Here is a 27,559-nt window from a genome sequence, read left to right as displayed (position 1 = left end):
AACCGGAGGGCCCGGAGAAAACACATGTGATCGGGCAGGTGATTCGTGACCTTTTCACGTCTGGGCCGGGGATCGAATCCTGTGTGATATGTCAAAGACGAGTGGCTTAACCACTACACCATCCGACCCACCATAAAGAGAAAGTGCAGATTTCAAGAGGTCCGATATGCAAAATGTTTATTGTTAGGTTTTGGTGCATTCGAAATGGTCTCTAAATATGCGATATAGCTCATTATCCTGTCAGCATGAAGGGTTTGTATAATGTCGGGCTTGTTGTAGTGAAGGACACCTGGTTCAAGTGTGGTGAAAGTCTGAAGATTTCTCAATAACTTATATAGCCAAGTAATCTAATTGAAGGTGTGTGGTGGACGGTTGATTTTAAAATACGTCAATGTGTTTACATATTCAGCACGGGGGGGGGGGGGCAATTTGGTACACACAGTCAGTTTACATACAATTAACTGCAAAAGTGCAATTCCTTTCCGAAGGAAGTAACAGAACCATATTCACGTCAATCTTGATTTTAATTGTCACATGTGATATATCATACATATGTACACACATTGTTTAAAAAAAATCGTGCCAGGTCCCTGTGTATGTACATAAATCTATACAGCTGTATAATAAGTTGTGCTTTACTCAGTTTACTGGTGCTTGCAATTGGATGCAATTGTCCTTTCTGGTTGTGTCGACTGGTTGGTCAAAGTTCCCCTGTAAAAAAGGCACTAGAGCAACACAATTCCGTGTTAGAGTATACCTAATTGCTAGTCATGGCTAATGTTGCGATGCAGAAAACAAAAATAACCGTTTTGGTTTCTATTTCGTTTTCTTTCAGTTCTGACAAATTTACTTACATGGCGAACGAATTGTTGTCCCACCTTGAACTTATGATGTTCTATCTATAAAGCGTGACGTGAATAGCTGGTCGCAGTACAAGAAGTTTGCTCTGAAATACAGGGAGAAGTCTTACAAAGTACTGCCTACATAAATTTATAGTGAGGTTACATGGACATGTGTGATACGAGCAGACGAGAGCTGGGACAGCTAATGCTCTCTCGTCTATAGTAGCACGAGGGACCCAAGGTGTACATCTCGGTGTGGCTCTGTCAATGGCCATAGTGGGATTGACTCTCTCGGCGTATGTACAGGGGACTTTTCCCATCAGCCGAATCAATGAAAACCCAGAAAGCCATGATACTCGACGGTGGGCGTTTTCAAGTGTGCGATACAAAAATATACCAGCCACGTGGAAAAGTTGCTACACCGTTATCGAACCACGTGGATCGAATGTTTTGCTCTCTTGTTAGTAAACAGAAAGTAGGGTTTGTTGTCGTCGCCGGCTGAGGTATCGGCAGTAGTGCGCGGAGTTTACTGTTGGACCATTGGTCGGACTAACGTCGACGTTTCGCCTTGGCTTATTCAACTCCTTTGCGTAGAGGAACAGTTGGCAATATCGGAAGCTAGTGGAGCGGACGCCTTCGAGACTGAGTGATACCAATGTGTGTTTATTGAGCATTATTATGTATGGTAAACCTACATTTCGTTTAATGTTGGCTATTCTTGTCATTATTGTGTGATTTCGACTACAAATTGCGCTAACAGTCACCTCAGTGGTTGGGACGATATATATGATCAAATGGCTTATGAGGTTCCATTGCCAAAAGAAGTCGGGCGTTTCAAGGTCATTGGTAAGTATAATTACATATTCCATGAAAAATTCGTAATAAATTGGTAAAATGGAAATTGTACTATTTATTCATCTTTTTGGTTTTAGGAATGACATACATTGTTTGGGTTCTTGGGTATTAGTTGTCCATGCTCCCTTTCGTTTAAGAGTTATCGGACAGAGAGATTTTTTCGACACCTTTCATTTTAATATAATTTTGATATAGGACCAGCATCAAATTTTATTTAACGTACAATTGTATATCAATTCATGAATAGCAGTTGTATATGAAAAGGGAATGGTTATGTTTGTGAAAAATTATCCCACTGTTACTATTACATATACATACTTTTAAACTAATCAAAGTATTTCAAATGAAGGTATGGTAATTGATTACCCTAATCTTTTCTACTTGAAACTCCTTCATCATATAATTCTCCTTTTTGATTAGCCTACATAGCAAAATTAAATAGATATGAGCACTATGGTGAAAGCTTATATACGTGATTATATTAGAGGTGTATAACTGAATAATTTATTATTTCAATACCAGGCGGTGTACTTGATTACCTCTGCTAATTTATAGATCTGGCTGTGGTACTCAACAGTCATCAAGTTTAATTTAAAATATTCTGTCTTAGTATTCGTTCATTAATATTATAACTCAATAATTCCACCATGATAATAAATCGATCGATAATAAACACGGATCTTGTGTGTGCTATGTTCATTGTTTTCATTCTCAACAATGAACTCGCACCTGTATCATGTGACGCAGGTAGCCTCTTACAGGTAAAGTGTTGTCACGAGTTATCGTTCTTTGCTACACGGTGAACAAAGAACACCGGCAAACATCCTTTCGGCGTACATTGCAAGCTAAAAATACATCACCAAACCATTCCTTGTTGTTGAGTAAATACGCTCTAATATTTTGTACTGTAAATGTGCTTCTGTTCCTGCAATATGGCTAGATTAAGATAGTACTATTTTTCCTATTGTGCGAGTTGAAGGACAACAATGGCGATGCGGCAAGATCAAAGAAATGCAGAGCATTGTTGCAAAGGGCTGCTTGTATTCCACATAACTTTAGAAAATGTTAATGTTTTTTATTTAAATATGATTTGGTATATGCTCTTTTGATATATTGAGTGGAAACGATTCGCTAATTTCAGTCTAAACCACGTCATCCGCGTGCCCTCGTTGTGCGCCGATAGTCGCCATTTTGAATAACTATACCGAGGCAATGCTTCATTATGCAGACCCCTCTAGAGAGCAATGCTGGTTAGGCATGATCATTATGTTTTTTGTTACGATTTTCCTTGATTTTATGCGCGTATGGTCAACTATGAAGCCTCAAGGTTGAGCTACGGACTACAGTTTAGGGAGTTATACTCCTGAACTATCATCGGGAGTCATTGTTAGACCTCGATCTTCGTTCTAAAGACTATTTTGAGTGTATTTAATGTTGTGGTAGCGGTGTCATTGCAGCCGACTCGGATGTGGAATCCCCAAATTATCGAGGATTTTCCGTACGTCTGACCACCCTTGTGCTGTGTTTCCGTGTACGCTGTGGTCACAGAACGATTGTTATCGTTTGTTTAGAGCGCATGGGGTTTATTTAGTTTCTGTTTAGCTCGCGTTTGTTGATATTATGGCTGGGATTTTGAACAAAGACCCGTTCACTTACCAGCAAGAACAAAATGACTTTCTGAAGGAACTCAAACAATTCCATATCAATCGAGGGTACGTATCTTCATTTGATTTACACTGTTGTCCTTTTATTTTGATACCATTTTATTCAATGATTCTTACCATGTGTCATTCGGTTTGTCTTACAGAACTCCAATAACAAGAATCCCTCGAATAGGTGGAAAAGAAGTCGACCTGTACTTGCTTTACCGACGAGTGATCGGCTTCGGTGGATGGCGAAAGGTAAACTCACCACTGTGTTTGAATTTACCTCCGTTCTGAGTCGTTTATATATCAATTGCAGCCACGCGCGTCTCTTGTTGTTGTTGTACTATCTGCATGATAATATTCTCGATAGAATCACGATTGACAGGTACAGTTTTGGTGGCGTTTACTGATTTCGCTTTTTATCAAAGATGGCTTCCATTGCTTGAAGGGGAGGGGCTGTTGTTTTCATCATAAAATGGCAGATTTTCATTTCTGTTATATTTTGTCTCGTCCTTTGTTTATGTTGTCTTTTTTGACAAAAGTACGTGTTGTGATGCTATAAAAACGCTTAAACATGCCACTGTAAATGTTGATATTAATTTGAATGCTATTGAATATAACAAAATGTATGACCTGATTTCAAATTTATGCAGTAAATTACTGAATTATTGGAATCTGAAATTCTCAATTTGAAATTAAATATGACTTGTGAAGAAACCATGTTTTGAATAGGTTTTGGGTTGTTTTATGAAATTGTGTCAAAATAATGAAATAATTTATTTGAATTATTGGGCTTGCACCCAAAGGTAATTAAAATTTATTTTAGGAACAAATTCTATGTACAATTGTGATTTCTATTGTTCTTCTGTATAAGTTATGATTTATTTTCTTGTTGGCCTATGATGGGTTTTTTTTTTTCCAAAAGAGTTTCTGAGTTAACAGCTTGTAATTTATGAAGTGTGATATTATTTTGAAAACTTTATTTGTTTAAAATTCTTTTATCTCTGCTGCATACATGTTGGTGTTATCATTGTACTGTTTTGGTCAGACAATGAATGCTCTTCCTTTTCAGGTATAGAAATAATCTAATCTTATAACCTACAAACTAACTTTATTTCGCTTGTGATTTAATTTCCCGAATTTTGCTGTCAAAGTAAATTCGTGAAGTTAAAATCATCTCTGCAAATTAAAAAATTTACATCATTGATTCTGATAGAAATTTCTATGCAAATGGAAAGATTGCGAAATTTAGTCGGCGCGAAAGAAAACTGGTGTATCAGGCCTATAGACATATTACCATATTAGCTATCCGCCTCTTTGAAACCACTTGGACTGTTGCAAGGTGCTGTGCATAGTAGAGATGTGATCCTTGCAAACAATATCATTGGATTGACGATTCTCATCTTCCAATACAAGATCAATTTCTATTTTCTGATATCGATACAGTGACCGAAATTATACTTGATGACCTGCCTATGACCTAGTAACATTGGAATTTCAAATGTCAACAAATTATGTTAATTATTTCTTACAGCATACCAATTGTATATATTTTGCAAGGTTTGTGATCATGATGAATTGATTATGTTGACTCTTAAGATTTTTTCACGATCACAAAAAATTATATATGAAATACTCAGCAAGAGTTCCTGAATGACAAACATTGTTTTCATTCATAAACCGATTATGTAATACACAAAACGACCATTCAGGATTTCATCTTTTTAATTTCAACAACACCATTGTTTCGATAAATACTGATACATCGTGATATTTTCCTTTCGATATATATCGTTACTTAACATTTATATCAATGACAGCTCTAGTGCATAGTTTAATGGCTTTCTTTGGGTACTCTGGCTCTGATCCACCTCAAAACCTGGCAGATCCTAAATTAAAGTTAGGACAAACTCTAAACACAGTATAAAAACCAGTACTGTTGATGAATTTTTTACAAAATGCTACCCCAGTATGGTTTATTTCAAGAAAAAGAAATACCTCTGAAATTAATATATATCTGTAATTTTGCATCAAATAATATATACTGATGCATGTCAAAATCATGTCTGGTTTTTGGATTTGTTGATATTGAATGACCAATTTAAGCTTATTAATTTTACCTAGTATCATCTATTGTTATTTTACAGAAATTCCTTTTATAATCTGGAGTGGTAATATCTTGATAATCATTCTCGATATGCCACATTACTGGGTTCTGTTGTTCATTTCAATTGAAATAAATATATGTTAGCATACACTACTTGTCACCTAGTAGCACTGGCAATGGATTTTTGTATCCACGAATGATATGATTTAATATTTTAGCTTTTTGTGACTTAACTAGCTAGCATGATAATTTGGATCTGATATTTCTTTGAATTATTATTTTAGTTCAAAGTTGTAACTTGTAACAAAAAAGTATAAAAGATATTTCAACTCTTATTGATGAAACAGTGTACTAGATATAGTTTCAATGTACAATGTATTCCCAATACAAATATGTCATGTTTTAGCCCTTCTGTTACCTATCCTTAACCACTTAGCCACCTCAGCCTTTACCAAACTGAAACTAATACAATGTGAAAGTGCATGAACACACTCCAACTGAACATTTTAATGAAATTTTTTCGAGATGACAATATAAAATTCCTGTTTCTGGACTGTGGTGCAATGCTGATTCCCCAGAATGAATATATCTGAAATATGTTTCTGATCATTGAAAACTTTCAAATGGTATAATACTGGTATTGATCGGAGTATAGCATGACATGATGCTAACAGATTTAGTACAGAGAGATGCACACGATACACCACTATTTATACCATCTATCATGCCCATACATATATAAAAGTAACTTAGGTGGAAGTTTTTGATCCCAACGGGTAAGTTTCAGTGAAGGCCTTTGTCGTGACAGTCTGTCTGGAATGCATTGTCAGGGATACAAACTTTCATCATGGCACTGGCAAATAAACCTTCAGGGACCTGTTTTATTGCTCGACTTCCAACGAAGTCGAGTTCTGATGTAATATCAAATATATTTTTTGTATAATGACATTTGGTTCTTGTTACATCAGGTAGAGTACTAGTACACCTGGACTTGTACAGATTATACATATAGTCTTTGTTTTCATTCTGTTATAATGATATTGGAAATCAATTTCACCAATGCAATAAAAGTTTTAAGATACACTTGTAAAGTCATTGTTGCATTTGCCACACTTAAAAACATCATTGCCAAAGTTGACTAAATGCATCATCTGTAACTGTTAAAAGTTCAGTTTTTGTCAATTTTTTGTCAACCAATCACAAATCAAAAGTTCATCATATGACCTGCGCAGGTAACCCGAAAAAAGAATGGGAGAGGTCAGGGGGTGTAATAATACATTTGTACAAACATACTACTGTACATGTTTTTGCGTTGTGTCCTTTATGATATTATTTTGCTGTCCATTGTCCAAGCCATCACCTGCTTTACTGGGCTCACACTAACTTTCCAGTTTGCTTAGCAAAAGTTGTTTTTTTCTCTTTAGCAAATAAGAATGTCATAAATTTATCAAATTGTGAAAAACATTAAATTACTAAGAAGCATCAAATAATGTTTTTTTATGCATCAAGTGAAAAGTACACACATACAAAAGATTCTGATCATTCATTAAACCATACTCCGTCGTGCGTATTGTTACTATACATCCCTTCAACATTAAAATATATATGGTACACTAACTGATTAATTTATCAACTGTTTTAGACTTGCTATGAAAGTAATGCGACTGAAAAAACTATGTTTGAAGCTTGTGTCAGCGTGTTTGGATATCGGGTGTGTGAAGAAAAAGTTAAGCATTTTTCGCGAATAAGGATGAATTAATTTTTGCAATTAGCCAGATCGATTTGTTATTAACGAAAATGCGAATAGGTAGCGTGAGCCCAGCATTAGTATCGATGTCGCTAGAACTTACAATTGAAGCACATGGACAGTCTTAGGGACTTGTACATGTGTTGTTTATTGAAATTGTCATCTTTACCTAATAATTTTACCTTTCATTTATATCTGATGGAGGATATCCAGTTGTAAAAGAGGTTTGATTTTGTGTGCAAATATTATGTTTTATTATTAATTATTTGACATTCAACTGCAATTTCATTTCAGAACATCTTCCTTTCGGAAAGTGCTTGGCGATTGTGATTGCTTTTTAGATTTGTAGGTTAACAGTTAATTAGTTCACAGTTGGTACTTATACATTTACAGCCACCTTACCAACAGTGTTTATAAATAATTTTATATGCTTTTCAGGTCAAAATTCGAGGTCATTTTTATTAGAAATGGAAAATTAATTTCAGTGTATTATATAATTTAAATGTCCTTTCAAACATTATGTCATGCATAATCATAATCTCTGTATCAAAAGTGTATTCTTTGGATTGCATTTTAGGTTAACTTATGGTCATATTAGAAGGTTGATTGAAAGTCTTGCATTATTGTTATAAGCATAATGTCATCAGTGCTCTATTATATATATATATATATATATATTTAAATATTAAACTAAAGTAGCAGACGACATATCCACTTGGATGAAATTTTTGTCATTCATGCACATATGTTACTTGACCCAGATTGATATTATTTTTATGAATTTTTATGTTATTAATAACTTGCCACACATGCATTAAGCAATTTGAAATGACACTTTATTCCATGCATTCATGACGCTTTATGTTCTAGATACTAGCGTCTCATTTTGGTTTTCAGCAATCTGAAAATTAATATATATATATCTCACCATTCATCACTGTCATAACTCACTGACAAAAGAGTTTACTAATGCTTGTGCTGAAATTGGATGGATTTGATTTATAAACAGCAAATACTTCACACAGATTATGTATTTAACATAAAGTGACCATATTTAGCAAGTCAAAGTTACCCATGCCATAGTTCTGGGCTGGAGTACATTGTTAATGTCTTAGTTGTTTTGTAGTACATGCACATTATGGCTAAAGGAAGTAAATAGTGCAAGTGTATTTGGTGAGAGAAAAAATGGCACATCTGCCAAAATCAATTGAAGGTGCCTGTCATGGAATCAGTTAGTTTAGATCCACATATGTTGTAGGTCTGTACTGTGCAACTATCAAAGCATGTGCAGATCTGATACATGTTTGAAGGCTGTAAAAGCTGGTAGGATGTACACAGATTTGATGCTTTATCTCCCAATTTTGTCAGAACAAGGTTGGTGTTGTAACATTCTAGTGTAATTAAAACACTAATGAAGTTAGTGTTGGGAAATTAGTTTTTACTACTCTACACTTATATTTATAATTTAGCATTGTGTTCAGTTCACTGTTGAATGATTCTGAGAGGGGTAACAGTTCATCGCAGTGCATGTCAGCCATGATACAATTTTATCTTCAGCAAAAACCTGGATATTGGACCTAATACCCTGTTATAACTATAATTCATATTAGTAATAGTATATAGCATGTGAATTACAAAATATTTCAATAACCAGTTGGTAACTTTGTGGTTTTCATCCAGTGGGATGCCGCAAAAACTAATCTTCGATTCTTTACTGTTCAAAGTGATGCAAGTAACTTAGTACTGTACCGATATTAATCATGTAATTATCAATGCAGAATGTGACTGCAAATTTCTACATCTTGTAGTCTATACGCTGTATACAGTCATCTGTAGCGGGTAAAACACATACACTTACATTCCTTTGTTTCACATAAACTATCTGCTGTAATAAGAAGGGATGGAATACAGTTTTTAATTTGAAGTTTTAATGCATTCTTGGCGGTGTGTTGACTCAGCTGTTGTATGATATACATCCTTATAATCTTGTTCAATATTACATCTTACCTGTCCATGTGCAAGTGTAATTATGTATGTTATTTCCTGCACATATATTTCCGCTGGCAGCGTTTCAATGAGTTTGGATCAGTGGTATTGAGGGATTTTTTTTAAAGCACACAAGAAATTAATGGGTACTTGATAACTCAAAAACTTGACTGTTGGAGAAATGCCAGCTTATACTTTCTCTTCTCCCTCCACAGCAAGGTTAGCTATCACACTACATTCTAACACAACACCAAAGGGCCATTGGCAAGTTTCTTCTGGGGTGCATTAACTATTTACTATTAGCTTAAACAGTTTCATAGTCAATTTACTTGGTGACTTCAAAGATAGGTATATGAATTCAACTGTTGTCAGAAAATTGTCTGTGATGCATGCTTTAGCTAGTTAAAACATTTGTAAGCCTGGTGCTTGTTAAGTTTTAAAAGTTAGGTGTTTGATTTTGGAAAGTTTGTTAATGCCTTCAGCAGTATGTTTCAGTGAGCCAGCATTATATAAAATGCAATACACATTGCAATCTTCCAAAACAATGGCGATTACAAAAATATATAAATATTGTAAAACTGAGCACAGAATCTGTAAGGAACCTGGATGATTTAAATCACATTAATAGAATATATATATATATTATGCTCGAAATGATGTACCATATCTGTAATATCTTTTAAAAAAAAGAGGTTATATACATATAGACTTATGTCTCTGTTTAAGGATGATTGTAAAAGAAATTTCATGAAACACACAATTGCTGCCAGCTCACTTGCTACAGGAGAAATTGATAGAATATACCAGTATGTTATGGCGTACATCGAAAATAAATCTCTGGTTGTCATGGTAACTGTGATGGTAAAATTGGTTAAGTGATCCTGCCAGTGAAATCAAATTGTAGGGTCTTATTCTGTAACATGCATTAGCTGGTATTGAAGATGGAATTTTGTTTGCTACACACAGATAGCATTGATAAATTTAACGGAAGAAGTGCTCTTCAACTTTATTACAATATAAAAATAGGGAGTTAGATTTGTTTCAGGCAATTTATTCATGTGTAGTAACCAAATAATGAGGAAAAAGTATTGGTATAAAAGTCGTAATTTGATTAAAAGATTTATTACCATAAATGAGTTTGGAATTACTTGTGATGAGAAATTCAAAAAAAATTCCTTGTGAATTGTTCACCTTAGATACAAATAAAAAGAAAGATACTGGTATTCAAATTGTATGCAAATCAGTAATTTATGGCGTTGGCAACAGATTAATTTAATATTTTTTGCCAACAGCTTGTTTTCCAATTAACTGCTAGGTTGATTATTCTTGTAGCCACTCTTGTTTTTAACTTGTTGTACATAGGTTAAATGTCAAGGACACCGTTTTGAGAAAGTAAACATTAGCACACTATCTACTGTCTGTGGCTGCTGTTAACCAGGTTATGGTGTTGGTCACAGAGTGCAGTATAGTAAGCTGACTGGTAGTAGTAACTGTGTAGCAGGCCTGGTGTGTGTGTGTGTGGTGTACTGTATATGAATGGTCCACACAGCCCAGGCCAGGTACCACAGCACTACGATATAAATAGTTTCTGGGATTTCCCAGATCAATGATCATGACCTATATTTGCTGCATACCAGAAGAGTCTTGTGGTATTATTAAGGTCACCTACTGTCAACTATTGTGTACTGTATGTGTACACCCACTAAATACTTAGGATTTGAGCTTGACCTGAAGGGGACATATCTATAGGTAATACTTAGAGCAACTAGATTTTACTTTACACAATTCGCTTCCATATCTGTATATTTGCAAGTTTACCAGCAAATTAAACAACACATATGACATTAATACACATGACATAAGAGATCTATATATGTAGATTTTATACAGAAATGAATTTTGTCCTTTTATTGCACGCTCAAGCAGCGGTAACAAAACACTAAATTGGGAGTGGTTTATAGCTTCAATATGACCTTTGATTACTTGTTTATAGTTTAGGGCTAGAAATACTAATCAGCATTGTAATTTTGGTTTAGGTCATATAAAAGACACATGTATGGGCCAGGGCTCGAACTCAACGGTAGCCAGATAGTTTTGGGCTAGCTGATTTTACGGTAGCCTGACTAACTAGTGGAAATTTTATAATACTAATCATGCTAATAATGTTGGACTAATATAAAACGCATTGTAAAAAATCCAACAAAGCGTGCATGACTTGATCACCTTCCTTTTTATCTGTATTTATATTCAGTTTAGATAGAAATTTGATCATCCACTTTCCGTTTTCATCCGGCAACTTTCTTTATTACCTATTAGATATATAAAAGTCTGAGAGTTCCGAAAGCATGATATATGTATTCGATAAAGCCCGAGTGTCAAGCACATGGCAATTATAATCTTGATCAGTCTTGTGTTTGTAAAATACACGCTGAAATACCGCACTTCAACAGGCGGTGAAATGACTATGATGTAATAAAATTCAAAGCCTCTGGGAAACGAAAAGCAAAGGATGATGAAAACAGAAGAGAAAAAAAGTTTAGCATAAAAAGTATTATCAAAACGTGAACAGAAATTTCAAACATTGCAAAAAAGAATTTCCTTGGTTAAATTACCGTTTTTCAACAAGAAAAATACACTATTTCCAAAGTGATTGAATCATGTCCACTAGTACTGCACATGATAAAAATGATTCCTATAAGTATAAATGAACAAAGGTCTTTGTATTTTTAAAGCCTGTTAATTTGGGCTACTTGTTTTCTCATGAACGAGCCTGATTAGGCTAGCGGAATTTACTATTGGGCTAGTAATTTGTTTTGGTGACTAGCCCAAGTGACCAGTGTTTTTAAAATAAAGTTCTAGCCCTGCACTGATGGTGTCTTGGTTTCTTAGAAAATATTATGACTCGATGTCTGAACTAAATGTTGCAGCGTGATCACATGGCATCAAAACTTGATATTACAATGTCAACTTATACTCAGAAAAAGTAAACTTTTGTCATGATCATGCTCTGGTAATACATGTACTTCTATATATATGGATTTTTAAGTTCCACAACATATGTATTTACTTGTTTTCTTCTATGTTATATAGATGTAGTGACATTTAAGATTTTGTCTTACAAACATTTCTACCTATTTCAACTTTGATTTAAAAATGACCAAAAGTTTAATATACTATATAGTATATATCTGGTTTATTACATGTATAAGCTATCGATTGGTTATGAAGTGAATTTGAATGCAAGTTTTAACATGTTTCCAGTAAAAAGAAAGTGTAGGGAAAATAGAATTAGAGTTTATGGTTTTGTTTGGTTGGATCTAATACAGATATATATATATTTGTACCTTGTGTATATATATACATGTATTTATATGAAGAGCCATCATGAAATGGCGAAAGTACTAGAGGAAGGTCGTTGAGTTTTATTTTCTATATATTCAACTCTACATGGACACATACTTTTTCTTTATATTTATTTATATATATATATTGTACAAGAGTCATTCTAAAAGTTGCGCTGATACAGTAAAACACCGATATTGAAATAACTAACTGTCTAGAATGTATCTTGTATCTTATCCACACAAGAGCTCAGTAATGGATGGTGATGGAGCAATGCAAGGATCAAGATATAGATTTTTTTGACATTTCGTTAATAGCTTTGTGAAACTGTATAAATATTTGATGGCAAACCTTTAGAGAGGCAGCTGTGCTTTATAATATTTGGCTGGTAGCAAAAGGTAAATAAGATGTTTTCCGTCTAAGAGATCAGAGCTCTAAAGAGGGATGGTTTTTTAAAGCTTGATGAAATATTGATCAACAGTCTTTAGTTTTAGTACACCACAGTCAACCATATGCCACAATATATAGTCATCATATATATTCACCAGTGTTTGGGTCTCCATCATTCAGACTTTACAATATGGAGAAAATATTGATCTGAAAATTTGACATTTTACACTTTTTCGGCATTGTGTTGAAAATGGTTATGTATTTCATGCATACAGATATATAGTTTAAACCATAAAAAACAAACCTGACAATAAAATTGTTTGGAATTTGAGACTACAAGATAAATGTTATCATGTGGATGTATATATAGTGATGTTTTATTGTCAAACTTCACATGACTCAAACTAAGAACAGGTTTTGTCAGATATCTACAGCTGTGTCACTGTCAGCACTAGGAAATCCTTTTATCTGCATTTCCCATTAGTGAGATGGAGGGAGTGATGTAAGTGTCTAGTAACAGTTCTATCTATCGTGTACATGTATAATCTTTTGTGAATAATGGTAAGACATGTGCAATTTAGAGTTTTCTATAACATATATTAAATAGATTCTAAAATAAGTTTCAAAATGATTTATACCTGTAGGTAGAAGACAATGGTTGGTAGTTTTTAAGGCATCCAAAGGCACTTACATGTCACAATTAAGGCTTAATCATATATGAATTGTAGTGTATCATATTGATTTAGTTATTAATACGAATGTGGTTATATATGGTCACCATTTATATAATAGTGTATGTCTTCGTTTTCTTTTTGTTGCCTATTTTAAGGCAGAGCTGTAATGTAGTAGCTGCTGGCTACCTCACAAAACAATATTTTAGTTGATTGCATGCGAACCAGAGCAACTTATATTAAGTGTTTCAGCATTGTGCAAGAACATTGTCACTTCAGCAAAGACCATGCATTCTGTTTCTTAAAGATGCTCCACCGCCGACAGAGCATAAATGATATTCATCATTTGAACAATGATTGGTGTTTAATTGTGTATATATATGTCTAATTAACCCAAAAAATGATGTAAAATAATTTATTTTGCCATTGGTGCATGTGAAATCAGTACTTCATTCCATATAGGATATAGCGGCACGGAATTTTTTCGGGACGCAATTAATTATTTTTTATATTTTTATAAGTAAAATAAGAAGCTCAAACTTTTCAATGGTGGTAATGGTGTAAAGTAAGTAACTTTTGTAACTGATGAAAAATACTAAATCGTCTGCTCCTGTTTTTAATAGTGAAAAAATACCGTTTGTCAGCGGTGGAGCATCTTTAACTTCCATTAAGGATAAATCACCATTGTTATCAAGGGAAAAAATAGCTTTCTGGTCATGCTCAGTACCTAAATTAATAAACCAGCTGCATGGAGTGGCTCAAGGTCTTCAGAAATTTATATCTTATTCTTGAGTCATCAAGTTTAAAGTAATGTATTTAATGATGTAATGAAATATAAGTGATAGAAGAGCCTTACGCTTATCATATTCAGATATGATAAATATGTTTTTGATGTTTGAATGAACAACGTAAAATAGGATACATTTTCTGTAAAGTGCAGTATACAGCAATTTTGCAGGTGCTCCCAGCAGACCGTCAGTAGGATAAAGGTTATAAAAGTCAATACATATCAAATTAGCCTGCATTAAAACCAAACATATTCTGTGTATATATTATACATATAAACTTATGGGATCATTCAATGCAGATTCTCTTTTAAAGGCAAGTAATTTATTTGGAAGCCAAATTATATATTAAATCTAACATTAAGCCCTGTAGTGTTTAAACATATGGAAGAGAGCACGTAGAAGTCTGTTCTGATCTGGTGTATCAAACAAAAAACCAGTTGTAGGATTTTAAGGATGATTTATGGGCAGTACCTGCTGCACAGTGTGTGTAACGTGAGCCCCTAGGTTTACAATGTAGTAGCGACCAGACAGTAGAGAAGATTGAATCTGTCTGACAACATCAGGACTGCTTTATAACTGTCGGCTGTACAAGTGATTGTTGATGGAATCGAGATGTCACTATTGATGTTTGTAGCCCTACAAGGTTAGCGTTTTATGTTGTTATTCAGATGGAGTCTAAATTCTCCTCTCATTGCCACATCCAACTCTATAGCTCTGCCTGCCAGAGGAAATGCTACAGTTTCCTATAATTGCCCATAAGCTAGATTTGATACACAGAGGGGTTATTGTGGAAACTCTCATTGTCATTTTATGTTTAGCTGTAAAAAGGAATGGTATTATGAGAATTATCCTCGATGGTGCCATATATGATATATCTTCTCTGTTCATGGATGTTGTAATTTCGTAAATGTTTGTCAAATAACGAACATATTCGTCAGGTTTTCACGTTTAATTGGAGATTTTTATTTTGGTTGCTGCTAGAAGATAATCGTTTGTTATCTTTAGTTTTTGGCATCCCTCCAGAGCGTTAATCTGATGTAGGCTGTAATTACATTATTATGGCAGAACTGTGATGATGCTGCCAATGCTGCCAGGCAAAGCTTTCTTGGGCAATCTACAGTTGAATTCTCCTGGAATCTGACAATATTGCAATTTAAGAATTCTGGTATTATCAGAAACAAAACACTAAAACTCACCAAGATTCATTTTGATAATAAAAATCAGGTCTTTCGACTTGCTTTAGCCAGTTTGTAAATCGCTCAAGTAGTATATATATATATAGCTTATATAATATGTTCATTGAATTGGTTGGTTGCTAGGCTAAATGTCCTATTAACAGCTAAGGTCATTTAAGGACAGTGCTCATGAAACAATGACATCTTTTTCTTTATGAATATGCAAAATACAATCATTGACTTTTCATCTGTTGGTCTTTGTCAATAATTTGAAAGGGAATTCAGCCATGTGACTAGTTACCCATACGCCACAAGCCCTGATCATGATTATCTTGTATGTTATTTATCGAGATAGAGTTCTTAAGACAAGAAATTTAAAGTGCCGGTAAACAGAGCAATAATGTACTGGAATGAAATCATATGGTGCTTTCAAATTACACCTGCTCTGAGTGTGTATTGTGTAGAGTCTGGATTGATAGTATCAGCCATCAAGATAAACTGAGCTTCGATCAGGGGACGTTTTCTTTGGTTACAGTTTGAGATCTAGGTCTCCTGTTATTCTCCTGATGAGTTGATCCTATCATGTACATTGTGCAGGATATATATCTGGTCTTCTTTACAGCACAAGTTTCATCAGGTTTCAGGCTGTCTATTCATGGTACTGTTGATATGTGAGAGCATCACAATTTCCTTTGTTAGGAATTGATTTGTGAGTACAAGTGGTCATGGGGAAAAAATGGATAAATAATGACTGCTTTTCACTTTAGGAGATGAAGGATGTGCTCTTAGCTTGTCCTTGTCAGAGAAGATGTATATACACTGTATAGTTCATTTTATTTCTGAGTGAAAGTAACAATACTATTTGTGTTGAGTCATCTGACAGAGTAATAATCTGTGTGATTTGTTCTCTGATTAGAATCTCCAGGAAACACCAAGGAAGTCAATCTGAGAAAACAATTCTGGTACGAGTTGAAACAGATTAAAATTTCATGTATGACAAATTGATAAATGCTGTATCAATGAATGAAGCATCTAGTTTGAAAATTGTTTTGGCTCGAATCTCTGTTCGTTAATACCAGATGCTTTGCATTTTTTCCATGGAGGAAGTTTAAAAGGAAATTATTGCATTTTTTCCATGGAGGAAGTTTAAAAGGAAATTATTGGGTTGTCTCCATGACAAAGCAAGCCCAAGGGTTTAAGTGTTTGTTGAGTATGGTAATACAAGTCTTCACAATGTGGCATATTTATGTTCTAGCTGTATAGCAGTGAAGAGATGATAATGAATTCCCTGATTGATAGGAATTTAAAATGGTATCTATGGTATAATTGCTCTTTGTTTCGCATGCAGTTTAATTGATTACCATTCTTTTAACAAAAAAAAAACCAAAATCTGTTGAACATCAAATCTTATTTAAAAAACCTGAAGAGCAGTTTATACGTAAACTTGTTGATTTTTAGGTCATCTGACCCGAAGGGTCAGGATGACCTATTGTCATCATGCACCGTCTGTCATTGTGAACCGAAAGGCCCAGGGTACTGATATTTGGCCTGTAGCATGCTGGGATGAAGGTTTAATGAATGACCTTGACCTTCATTCAAGGTCACAAAGGTCAAAAAGGCTAAAATCTTAAACTTCTTCTTCAACACTCAGAAGGCCCAGTATACTCATATTTGGCCGGTAGCATGCTGGGATGAAGGGCTACCAAGTTTGTTCAAGTGAATGACCTTGACCTTCATTTAAGGTCACAGGGGTCAAATAGGGGGAAATCCTTTAAACAACTTCTTGTGAATAAATAACAGGCCTAGAGACCTGATATTGGACCCGTAACATGCTTGGATGAAGGGCTATCAAGTTTGTTCGAATGAATGACCTTGATCTTCATTCAAGGTCAAAGAGGTCAAAAAGGCTTATATTTTTAAACGACTTCTTCTCATGAACCAGAAGGCCCAGGGTACTGATATTAGGCATGTAGTATGCTGGGATGAAGGGCTACCGAGTTTGTTCAAATGAATGACCTTGATCTTCATTCAAGGTCACAGAGATCAAATAGGCTAAAATCTTTAATTCTTCTCCAGAACCAAAAAGCCAAGGATACTCATATTGGGCCTGCAGCATGCTGGGATGAAGGGCTACCAAGTTTGTTCTAATAAATGACTTTGACCTTCATTCAAGGTCACAGGGGTCAAATAGGTGAAAATCTTTAAACGACTTCTTGAGAATAACTAGGAGGCCTAGAGACCTGATATTGGGCCTGTGACATGGTGGGATGAAGGGTTACCAAGTTTGTTCAAATGAAAGACCTTGATTTTCATTCAAGGTCACAGAGGTCAAATAGGCTAAAATCTTTAAACAACTTCTTCTCAAGAACCAAAATGCCAGGGATACTCAAATTCTTCTTTTCAAGAACCGAAATGCCAGGGATACTCATATTGGGCCTGCAGCATGCTGAGATGAAGGGCTATCAAGTTTGGTCAAATGAATGACCTTGACCTTCATTCAAGGTCACAGGGGTCAAATAGGGGGAAATCTTTAAACGACTTGAGAATAACTAGGAGGCCTAGAGACCTGATATTGGGCCTGTGACATGCTGGGATGAAGGGCTACCAAGTTTGTTCAAATGAATGATCTTGATCTTCATTCAAGGTCACAGAGGTCAAATATGCTAAAATCTTTAAAGACTATGTTGCATTGTGCTAATAGTCAGATGACTGTTAAGGCCAATGGAACTCTTGTTAATTTGCTAACTCTGTTAGACCGTGTTTAGTTTGAATAATTTGTTGATTCCAACCATAGGATTGACAAACCTAGTACAAGATAATTCAATTACACATAAACACTTAACTGAAAATCTTAGATATAACCCTGTTTTTTTTTCTATGTTTATGATCATGCTAACATTGAGATCTAGATTTGACTGTATTTGTTTGTTTGAGTTTTACGGCCCATCGACAACTAAGGTCATTTAGGGCCAAACTACAAGAATTTGACTGTATAGGATATATGTGTAAAAAAAAAAGTTAGAAGATGAAGTGAAAATAACAACAAACAACAGTATAGATGTGAAATAGTAATCCAAAATAGATAATAAAAATAATGATGGGTTCAAATGTCACCACATGTAATGGTAATTATAATGTATATGTTAACCATAAAAGGATTTTCCCCTAAAAGTCATAGAATATAATTTATGTACTGTATATATATGCAATAATTTTATTTATAATGTTGAATCATGAACAAAAAATAATCATTACTATGTACAGTTACTAATTAATAAGATATGAATAAAGGACTTATTAATCTAACGGTAATTGATCGTGAAGACTGAATATTCATCTAACGGTAATTGATCGTGAAGACTGAATGTTTGATTATTTTTTTGCACAATAATGAGATGAGGTGAGATGAGTGTTTTGGAGCTAAACAATTTATTTCTTGCCTGGATTAAAGAGTCACTGACTATAATGTTTCTGGCTGTATTTTCATCTGTGTAATGAAAAATCTCGGGTCTTGCCAGTTCCTATAGGTAACCAGCTCAGATTAATGGCTTTTACTTATAATTAGGAGAGTACTGATGTTGAAGTTACATTTACAGAAACAAAAATACTGCCTTTCATGAAAGGTCTAGATAAGTAATCACAATAATGAAATGTGAATGTGTATGAATTATTTAAATGTGTTTTGACTACAGGTACATGAAAGCTGTGGTTATAGGTAGCAGATATGCAAGGTATACAATGCAGGACAATAATGTGTAGAAAATGTGAAAGTATTCCGAGTAATGTGTGTTCCTTCTTTACAGAGACGTTCAGTAGGATACACCTGTGATATGATATATAAATAATTAATTTCTTCAGCATAGTTGTTGATTGAAAAGTGTTTGATCTCAAATCATAAAAATCATTTGAAGTTTTCCTCTAGCAGGCTATATGTACACATGTGCCAGATTGATACAGTAGATCTCCAGATACCAAAAAAGCCATGGGTTACACTTCAACCTAATCTTGTTGTGGCATTTGTGAATTATTGATTAGGTACAAATGATGTGGCTAAAGCACAAAAGCTTACAAGTTGCTAACAGCTATTCTGTTGACTGGTTCAGTTATTACAAGTGTTGAATGATCAATCAGCTTTTCCAGTTGACTGTTTGATAAAATGTTATTGAATTTATACATAGACTGTTACCAAATGTTGTTTTCTGGTTAAATAATGTTCACTCTTAGTACACCTACATTAGTTATATGCTGATCATTAGTGATGATGATCTGATAAACTCCTGAAGTGTAGCAACATTTGCATATGAAAGGAATTGCTTCACGTATTTCAACATCCAGAACAAGATTATATTGACAATATGAAAAGAAATCAATAATTGGTTTTCCTTCAGTGAACATGTGATCATGAACAGCTGAAGTGAAATGCCTCCAGGCTTTTACTTTTGATATGTTTATTGATATGCTAGAATTAGATGAAGTAGTATTGTATACATAGCTAATAATGATTGTGTAAAAAGTGTGTCAAGTGTGTACTTATTTGTTGTAGGTGAATGATGAAGATTTATGGGAACAAATCCAGAGTGACTTCCACATCCCCAAATGCTGCAGCAATGGAACCCAGGCCATCAAACAAATCTACATCAGGTCAGTGGGTTTTCAATTGATATACGGTAGAGATATTTTAAAAGTAACATAGGTATTTAAAGCTGTTCATGAATTCAGGGCTCTCTCTCACTCTTAAGTCTTGTGTGAATGGGGCTGAGGCCTTCAGAATTGTGAAAATCATCGCGATATAGACCAAAATTGTGAAAATTAGAATTTGTCAGATAAAACAAAAACAACTATAAACTTTATTTATTTCAAGCAATTCATTTCAGTTTTACTTTGGACTAGTATTTTAGGAGTTTGAGGATCTTGTAAAATATTTTAGTTTTCTTTCTTTCAGCCTTTCCTTTTTGATTTTTTCGACACAAAGGCAAAAATTAGCTTGAGGAATTGTGAAAAAACATGGGTATTTTAGATTGAGAATGGGGTCAATTTTCGGCCTCAATAACAGCCCAGCTAGAGCCCTGAAATTTCATTTCTTTCTGGGGAAGCATAGGCAAACTCTCTACTGAAATTCAAATATCATATATATGTCACATGTATATTAAATACGTCAGCTTTGTCCTGAATTACTTTGATCAGATCTTTAAAAAAAGATTGTTATAAGAGAGATATATTAAAAAAAAAAATCTTGATTGTTTGCCCAGAATTTTAATTCATATTATGCTGAAATGATTAAAGACTAACTGTAAGCTTAGTTTCCCGATTAAAACAAATAGAAGTCTGCCTCAGCATCTCGAGTGTAAAAACATAAATAAAATAAAATTGTGAAATTTTAGGCCTGTTTCTGAGTAAATTGACCAGTTATTTGTGGATTATGACCACACATATATATATATATATATATATAAACATCAGAGTGTTTTAGTTGAATTGGATCATCCGATGCCATCAATGTTGGCGAAAAATCCATACATTTCCTCTTGATTTAGCTATTTAAGATATTCTTCATATGAAGTGAGTCTGTGTGATGTAGTATTGATTAATCCACTCAAGATCTAGTTTTATGCTGAAGATAAAATCACAAAAGGTCTGTAGCTACAAGCGATTTATGTACCCCAATTCTACAACTGTACTTAAAATCAATCATACCAACCATCACATTTCTGACAACTTGTACCAGTTATTGATATACACATGGAGATAAATGGTCCATTCACAGATATCTATTCTTTCCTTTACATGCAATACTGAGTACCAGTAGCTCATGTTTACAAATGTAAACTAATTCTAAAAGTATTTGGCCTAGTTAGCGTCCATTGCAAGCATCCTCAATATTCCAGGCGTTAGGGTCCGTATAGCTATTGTTAGGTATGCGAGTGTGATATATAATATATCAAGGATCTGGGTGACATCCAAGGTGCCCAAAACTTAATTGCAATTAAAGGTTCTCCCTAGGACTTCAAGTAAATTGTTTTTGAAGGGAAATGTCATTTTGCGGTTATTAATCATCTCTTTAAAAAAATTACTGGTACACATGTACATGTGACTTTCATTTTGACAGTTGACCTATACATAGCTAAATCAAAGAAAAAGCTTTTCTAGACTCCCTTCTCCTTAACTTCAGTTGCATTTGGTAATAGATTTTTTTCTGCTACATAGTTTAAATGAAAGTTCTGAAGCAAAATGTCATTTGGGGGTTATCACTCTAAAATTACATATAACCTATAGGTATATGTACACATTATACAGTTGACCTTTTCTGTGTACTAAATATATATATAGGTACAGATGGTGAGAGAGTAAGTCATCAAATGGATTGACATGTAAACAGTATATGAATAAGATAAACGGAGGACACTAAAAGGAAGACAATACACAAAATTCTCTTACATAAAGCCATAATAAGAAAGAGAAAATGTAATTATGTATACATATATGTCTTCATAGAAAATAGAATTAAGTTACGAGGTGCAGGACTGTAGCTATATAGGTTGTGTATTGTTGGAGAACTTGAGTGTATCCCATTACAGTTATGTTTAGAGATCTTAATGTGTGTCCTGAGAATAAAAGGTGAGTGTGAGTTTGAGGTAAACACATAGCTATATATGTGTGAGGGTGATGTTGATTGATTAAGTGGAAGGCCATAGAGAAACGTGTTGTATTGAAGGAAGTACTGAACCCTTCAGACTTCTCAAAACCTTTTAACATCGATTTTACTATCATCAAAGCAAATAGGCCATGGCTGGCTCAATTTATTTATGCTTAGTTTACATGTACATGCATATTTCTGTGAGGCAAAGCCTAGCATGTGTGTATAATAGCTCCTCACATTCCTTTGTACAACACTAAATTGTGTAAAATGTTATGTCATCAGGGAGAACTGCTGAAATGACAGTAGTTCTTTTATCTAAATTTATTGAAAGTATTTTCTAGTCAACTGTTACATGGTTTCATTGCCAATGACTTCATTCTCAATGTTGTTTTGTTTGCTATCAAAATTTTAAAAAGTAAAAAAAAATCTCATTATATTTAGGTTATCTTCATAATATAAAACGCATAAATATGTAATTTTATAGTACAAAGGAATACATTTTATAAATGTTGATTAGAATGATAATAATTTCAATGTCCTGTATATGTGTTTAGGAGCTATAGTAGATATTATTTCATCTTGTAGATCTAGGCCTTTTTGTAAAAATATGTAGCATGCCTCATTATATATTATATTTAAGTTCAATTGGTTTATTGATATGCAGGTCAGGGGGTTCTTTACTACTGAAAAATATAATAATTATATATTTTATATGTAGACATCTGGACAAGTATGAGAAGGTACATTTCCACGGACAAGACCCAGACAGCAAGTATGTGGAGGACGAGGGGGACACTCCAGCGCGGAAAAAGATCTGTCTGCCTATCTTTGGTATCCCAAACTCCTACAATTATAGTCAACACAGAGTACCAGGTACGATCATGTGTAATATTATTCAGGGGGAAATATTCAATGGGTTTGGGGTTGAGTATGACATGTATGAAAATCTTTAATAATATCCAGCGAGAAGTAATCCAAGGTTTAATGTCAGGTCAGGTACATATACAATAATTTGTGGTAATATCTAGCGGGAGATCGTTTTGAGTCAAGGTCAGCACAAAGTACCAGACAATATGATATAATATTCAGGGGAGATAATCTAAGGGTTTTGGGTTGGTGTCAGTACAGAGTACCAGGATGGATATTGTAGAAGACTTTTGTTGTAGTCTAGGGGTATCTAATCCAGGGGATATGAATAATCAGCATAGAGTACTAGGTATGTGGTAGTAGATACACTGTTGTACCAAGGGGGAGATAATCCAAGGAGAAGGAGGCAGTAGATGGTATTTAAAATTACCTGTGCATTATGAATAAGTGTTGTGAATCATGTAATTAATTTAAACTGAAATTGATTTAAAACATTTTTATCAGTGAGGTGAACTTTTTTTTTGTTAAATTTTACAGAACCACTTCGGCAGTCACATGGGTTCTCCACAGATTATGTCAAAATCAGCGATTATGAGAAATTGGAAAAAGCACTTATGTCGGGTCTTCCAAATGAGGTGGACTTTGTCATCAATGTGTGTACTCTGTTATCTAACGAGGGCAAGCATGTGTTACGATTGAAAAAGTCCCGGCATCTACTCAACCTGCTCATGGCTCATATAGGCATATTTGTACCAGGTAATTATATCAATTCTGACTTTCACAATAACTTGTTAGGCTAATGCGGATGGTTACAATATGAAATAGGTTGCAATCCATGTGTTACATAACATTTTTGTTCAGTCAATTAGTATGAAGAAATATTTCACATTTAAATCGTACTGAGCTATAGCATAGACATGAAAATTACACCATTTGAGTTTTGTGATTTAATTACTACATGTAAACCAACTTTCTTTCGCGGATACTAAATTTCACGATTTGCATTTCAAAACAAGTTAACGGAAGATTAACATTCACGAATTTAAAATTGGAACGGAAATCAATTATGAAGAGGCTGATGCAATGTGCAAAATTACATCGCACGAGAAAGAAATTTGGTTTACAGTACATTATTTGGGTTCTTTGATAAAGTGTTGCCTTCTCACAAATTTATCTTCTTTCTTGTTTATCAGGAAGTGAAACCTTAGAAGATGTCTATGAATCAAACTGGAGAAAATACTTGAACAGAGATTTTATACATGTAAGTCCTGCTCTGACCAGGGGATACATTGTATTAAAGATCAATTTATATATATATATACCATGATAAAAAATTTCATGATTAAAAACAAATCCAGCTAATAAAAATGTAGAATTATTATTTAATCAAAACTCTTTGAAACACTATCTGATAGACCTTTAAATTCATAGCAGGGAATATAGATATTTTGACTGCTTGGTATATAAAAAAGTGACACCATAAAACACTTAAGTATAGAATTCTTTGAAATTGTGGATTCAGAGCTGCCAACTTTCAATTATACATTGTATGTCAGTCCTCCCACGTAGGTAGATTCTGTAGCAATAAGAGGCAATTATGATCTGGCACCAGCTTGTTAAAGTAATTAATGTTCAGAAATGTAGAATGATCCCCTAATTAGCTACATGAGGATATATTTCAACATTACCTGGCATTGAAAATTAAAACCTTTATTTATAACCTCATTTTCCTGTTGATTGATTGTTATGATGTATTCCCATGATACTTCTTGATTGTTTGCAGTTTTGGTATGATACAGTGAAAGATACTGAAGCTAAGAAGTTGATTATAACCTCACGGAATTATAATAGAAGTAAGTATCCATGGCAACTGTGAGTGATGCTGATAGCGATGTCGTTATCTGTTAGCTACTCTAATGGAAAATGCATTAACTTGCTTTGTACATAAAGCTTTTGTGCAGTTAATGACTATCAACAAGTCGTGGTGTGATTAAATGTTAATGATGACTGTGGTGCTTTGGTAATTTGTATATTTATTATACTATTTAATTGAGACACGTACTGGAAATTTACATGGATATGAGATTCACAAATCACAAAAGCTGAATAACAATCATTAACCTGATGCATCAATAAGAACCATGGGAAATTTAATCACCTACATCATTTTTTTATTAGTTCCATAAATATTGCTTATTATATAGCTGACATAATCATGATATTTATAATTTTACAAAGGCACACAAGCAAGAATGAGCCATATTGGCCAATATTATCTAGTTCTCGGGCTGGGGATGTGAATTTATGTGTGATACATTCATCAATACCTTGTCTTATTTCTACATACTGAAAATATAATTTAGGACACTAAAGCATGATATAACCTGATTTTGAAAGACTTGAAATACTGTAAACCAACTTTCTTTCTCAGCTACTTATTTTGGTGATTTTCATTTCAAAATAAGTTTGCAGACATTATTACTTTTGCGAAAATGTAAAAATGAGATGACTTGAAATACCTTTCATTATAAACTTTTATCAAGAATTTAAATTCTAACAATTTGAAAATAATGTAAATTCAATATTGTCTGTTTCAAAACTGCACTATTACTACCTTTGATTCTATTTGATCATGATTTTCTTCTCTCTCAGAACCACTGATTGGTGAAGGAGTGCTGAACCTTGGTCGTGACATGGGCCGACATGACTTGGAGGGACAAAGAGTGCTACAGGTAAAAACTGATCTGAACCAATCACCACATTAATACATTTAGACTCGCTAACTTTAATGGCTTGAACAGTCTGTCATGTTGGTACCCCTATACATGTACACCATGCTATTTTCCTGATACCTGATAAAATACCATTAATAAAAAAGTATTAACTTAAAAATTATAATGGGTACTCAAATTAGGGACTTCAGTGGAGAGAAAGTATGAACTTACAGCATAAACTATAGAACTGGTTTTGACATTAAAGTTTAAAAAAATTCTAAATTTGAAGATTCAAATTAATATATGAGTCTAAATGCATTCACTGGCTTTCCATAAGTTCTTACATATCGAAATGACAGTTCAGTTCTGCTTTCGTTGTCCTGTTTTGACCATTGAAATTTTGGAAAAGATCGGAGTAAATTTATCACATTTCTAAAAATAATTTAGAAAACGAGGCTGCATGGAAATGTCAACACGGACATAGCTAGTCGGGAAGACATGTTAGGATTCCTATAAATTAAATTAACTTCTTCACACACAGAGTCATTTTGACAAGAAAGTTTACTTTTTTGTTTCATAAGAAATTATTCTGGATATATTAACACCATTTCTCCCGACTTCAGCCTTCATTTGCCCGACTATTCACTTTAATGTTTCATTTGTTATCTTCAGTTGGCAGTCATTCTGAGAAATTTATCCTTTGAGGAAGAAAATGCCACATTTATGTCTTCAAGCGATCTAGTCTTCAGGTGAGCATAAATCCCCATTTCCAGTACTCGTATTGGATCTATGAAAAATTCTTCCAATCCCTCTATAAGGATATTATCACCTATATAGGTTCCTCTTAGTTCATTGTTGTGCCAGCTGTATTTCAGGACCAATCTGAAAACAACAGGATACATATCTTATCATGATATATAATTTTAAGATGCAAACATAAATGCTGATAAAAGAATAATTTCACAATTCAAAAATATAAAAGTTGATATCGGTATGTGATCTTACAGAATAAGATAGATGGTTATCAATAATCCATTATGATTTAGCATCTTTTGGACCGAGTTCCGTTTCTGCCTACATAATCTTGCATTCTCATGCTAAACTAATTGAGCTATTTGTAGATACAAATGATCATCCATAGGCAGACATCTATGTGTTGTAAGATTGTGTCAGTATCATCATTGGACGATGGTTTGGTTTCAGATTTCTGATGTTATGTATACACAGTAGTTACGGATGTTTGCGACCGTTGGCACTTGATACCCTTGGGAATCTGGCGGAGAAGGTAACCAGCCACTGTTGTGCTTTATTGATTTCTTGTCTCCATCACAATCTTTGTGATTTATGTATTAACTTTCAGTCAGAGATAGCATTTATGTTTCCCACTGTCAAATATCCTTGATTTAATATACATGAAATTTGTAAACTGTAATTGCTCTACAGGTTGCATTACAAAATATTTACACTTCTACATGGCAACCAATCTTTAATTGAATCGCATTGCAATTGCATTTCTGAAGTTTGATGAATGTTTCTGAAGTTTGTGGGAGAAAAATAGAATGTAATCGCATTATGCAATAGCAGACATTTTGTTAAACATGATTTTTGTGCTTTTGAAATTTATAGATGGTGCTGATCCCAGACAAGGAAAAAACAGATATGGTGCTAAATCTGATCTGTAGATGTTTGTCAGCCGAGGATAAGCTGGATGTTGTTCGAGGTAAGATGTGCATCACAACTGATGGCTTATACAGGGAATTCTTTTTTGTTTCTTTGTCATCTAAGCATCTTT

The 27,559-nt window shown here is 34.0% G+C and overlaps 1 protein-coding gene across 2 annotated transcripts in view; it reads left to right on the top strand.

Moving 5' to 3' along the window:
- The first annotated feature begins 2,816 nt into the window (after positions 1-2,816).
- The window catches only part of LOC138330145 (AT-rich interactive domain-containing protein 2-like), a 38,447-nt gene continuing 13,704 nt past the window's right edge, over positions 2,817-27,559 (top strand). For both annotated transcript variants that reach the window (XM_069277568.1, XM_069277559.1), the window contains exons 1-11: positions 2,817-3,409; positions 3,505-3,598; positions 20,093-20,190; positions 22,905-23,059; positions 23,591-23,809; positions 24,247-24,314; positions 24,837-24,906; positions 25,706-25,785; positions 26,440-26,516; positions 26,971-27,052; positions 27,394-27,487. In XM_069277568.1, the coding sequence (XP_069133669.1) occupies positions 3,318-3,409; positions 3,505-3,598; positions 20,093-20,190; positions 22,905-23,059; positions 23,591-23,809; positions 24,247-24,314; positions 24,837-24,906; positions 25,706-25,785; positions 26,440-26,516; positions 26,971-27,052; positions 27,394-27,487 (1,129 nt within the window). In that variant the 5' untranslated portion in view covers positions 2,817-3,317. The remainder of the gene's footprint in view (positions 3,410-3,504; positions 3,599-20,092; positions 20,191-22,904; positions 23,060-23,590; positions 23,810-24,246; positions 24,315-24,836; positions 24,907-25,705; positions 25,786-26,439; positions 26,517-26,970; positions 27,053-27,393; positions 27,488-27,559) is intronic.

Source organism: Argopecten irradians, chromosome 1, assembly GCF_041381155.1.
Source record: "Argopecten irradians isolate NY chromosome 1, Ai_NY, whole genome shotgun sequence".
Classification (NCBI taxonomy): domain Eukaryota; kingdom Metazoa; phylum Mollusca; class Bivalvia; order Pectinida; family Pectinidae; genus Argopecten; species Argopecten irradians.
The sequence above is the reverse complement of the archived record's forward strand: the minus strand, read 5'-3'. Positions and strand labels throughout refer to the sequence as shown.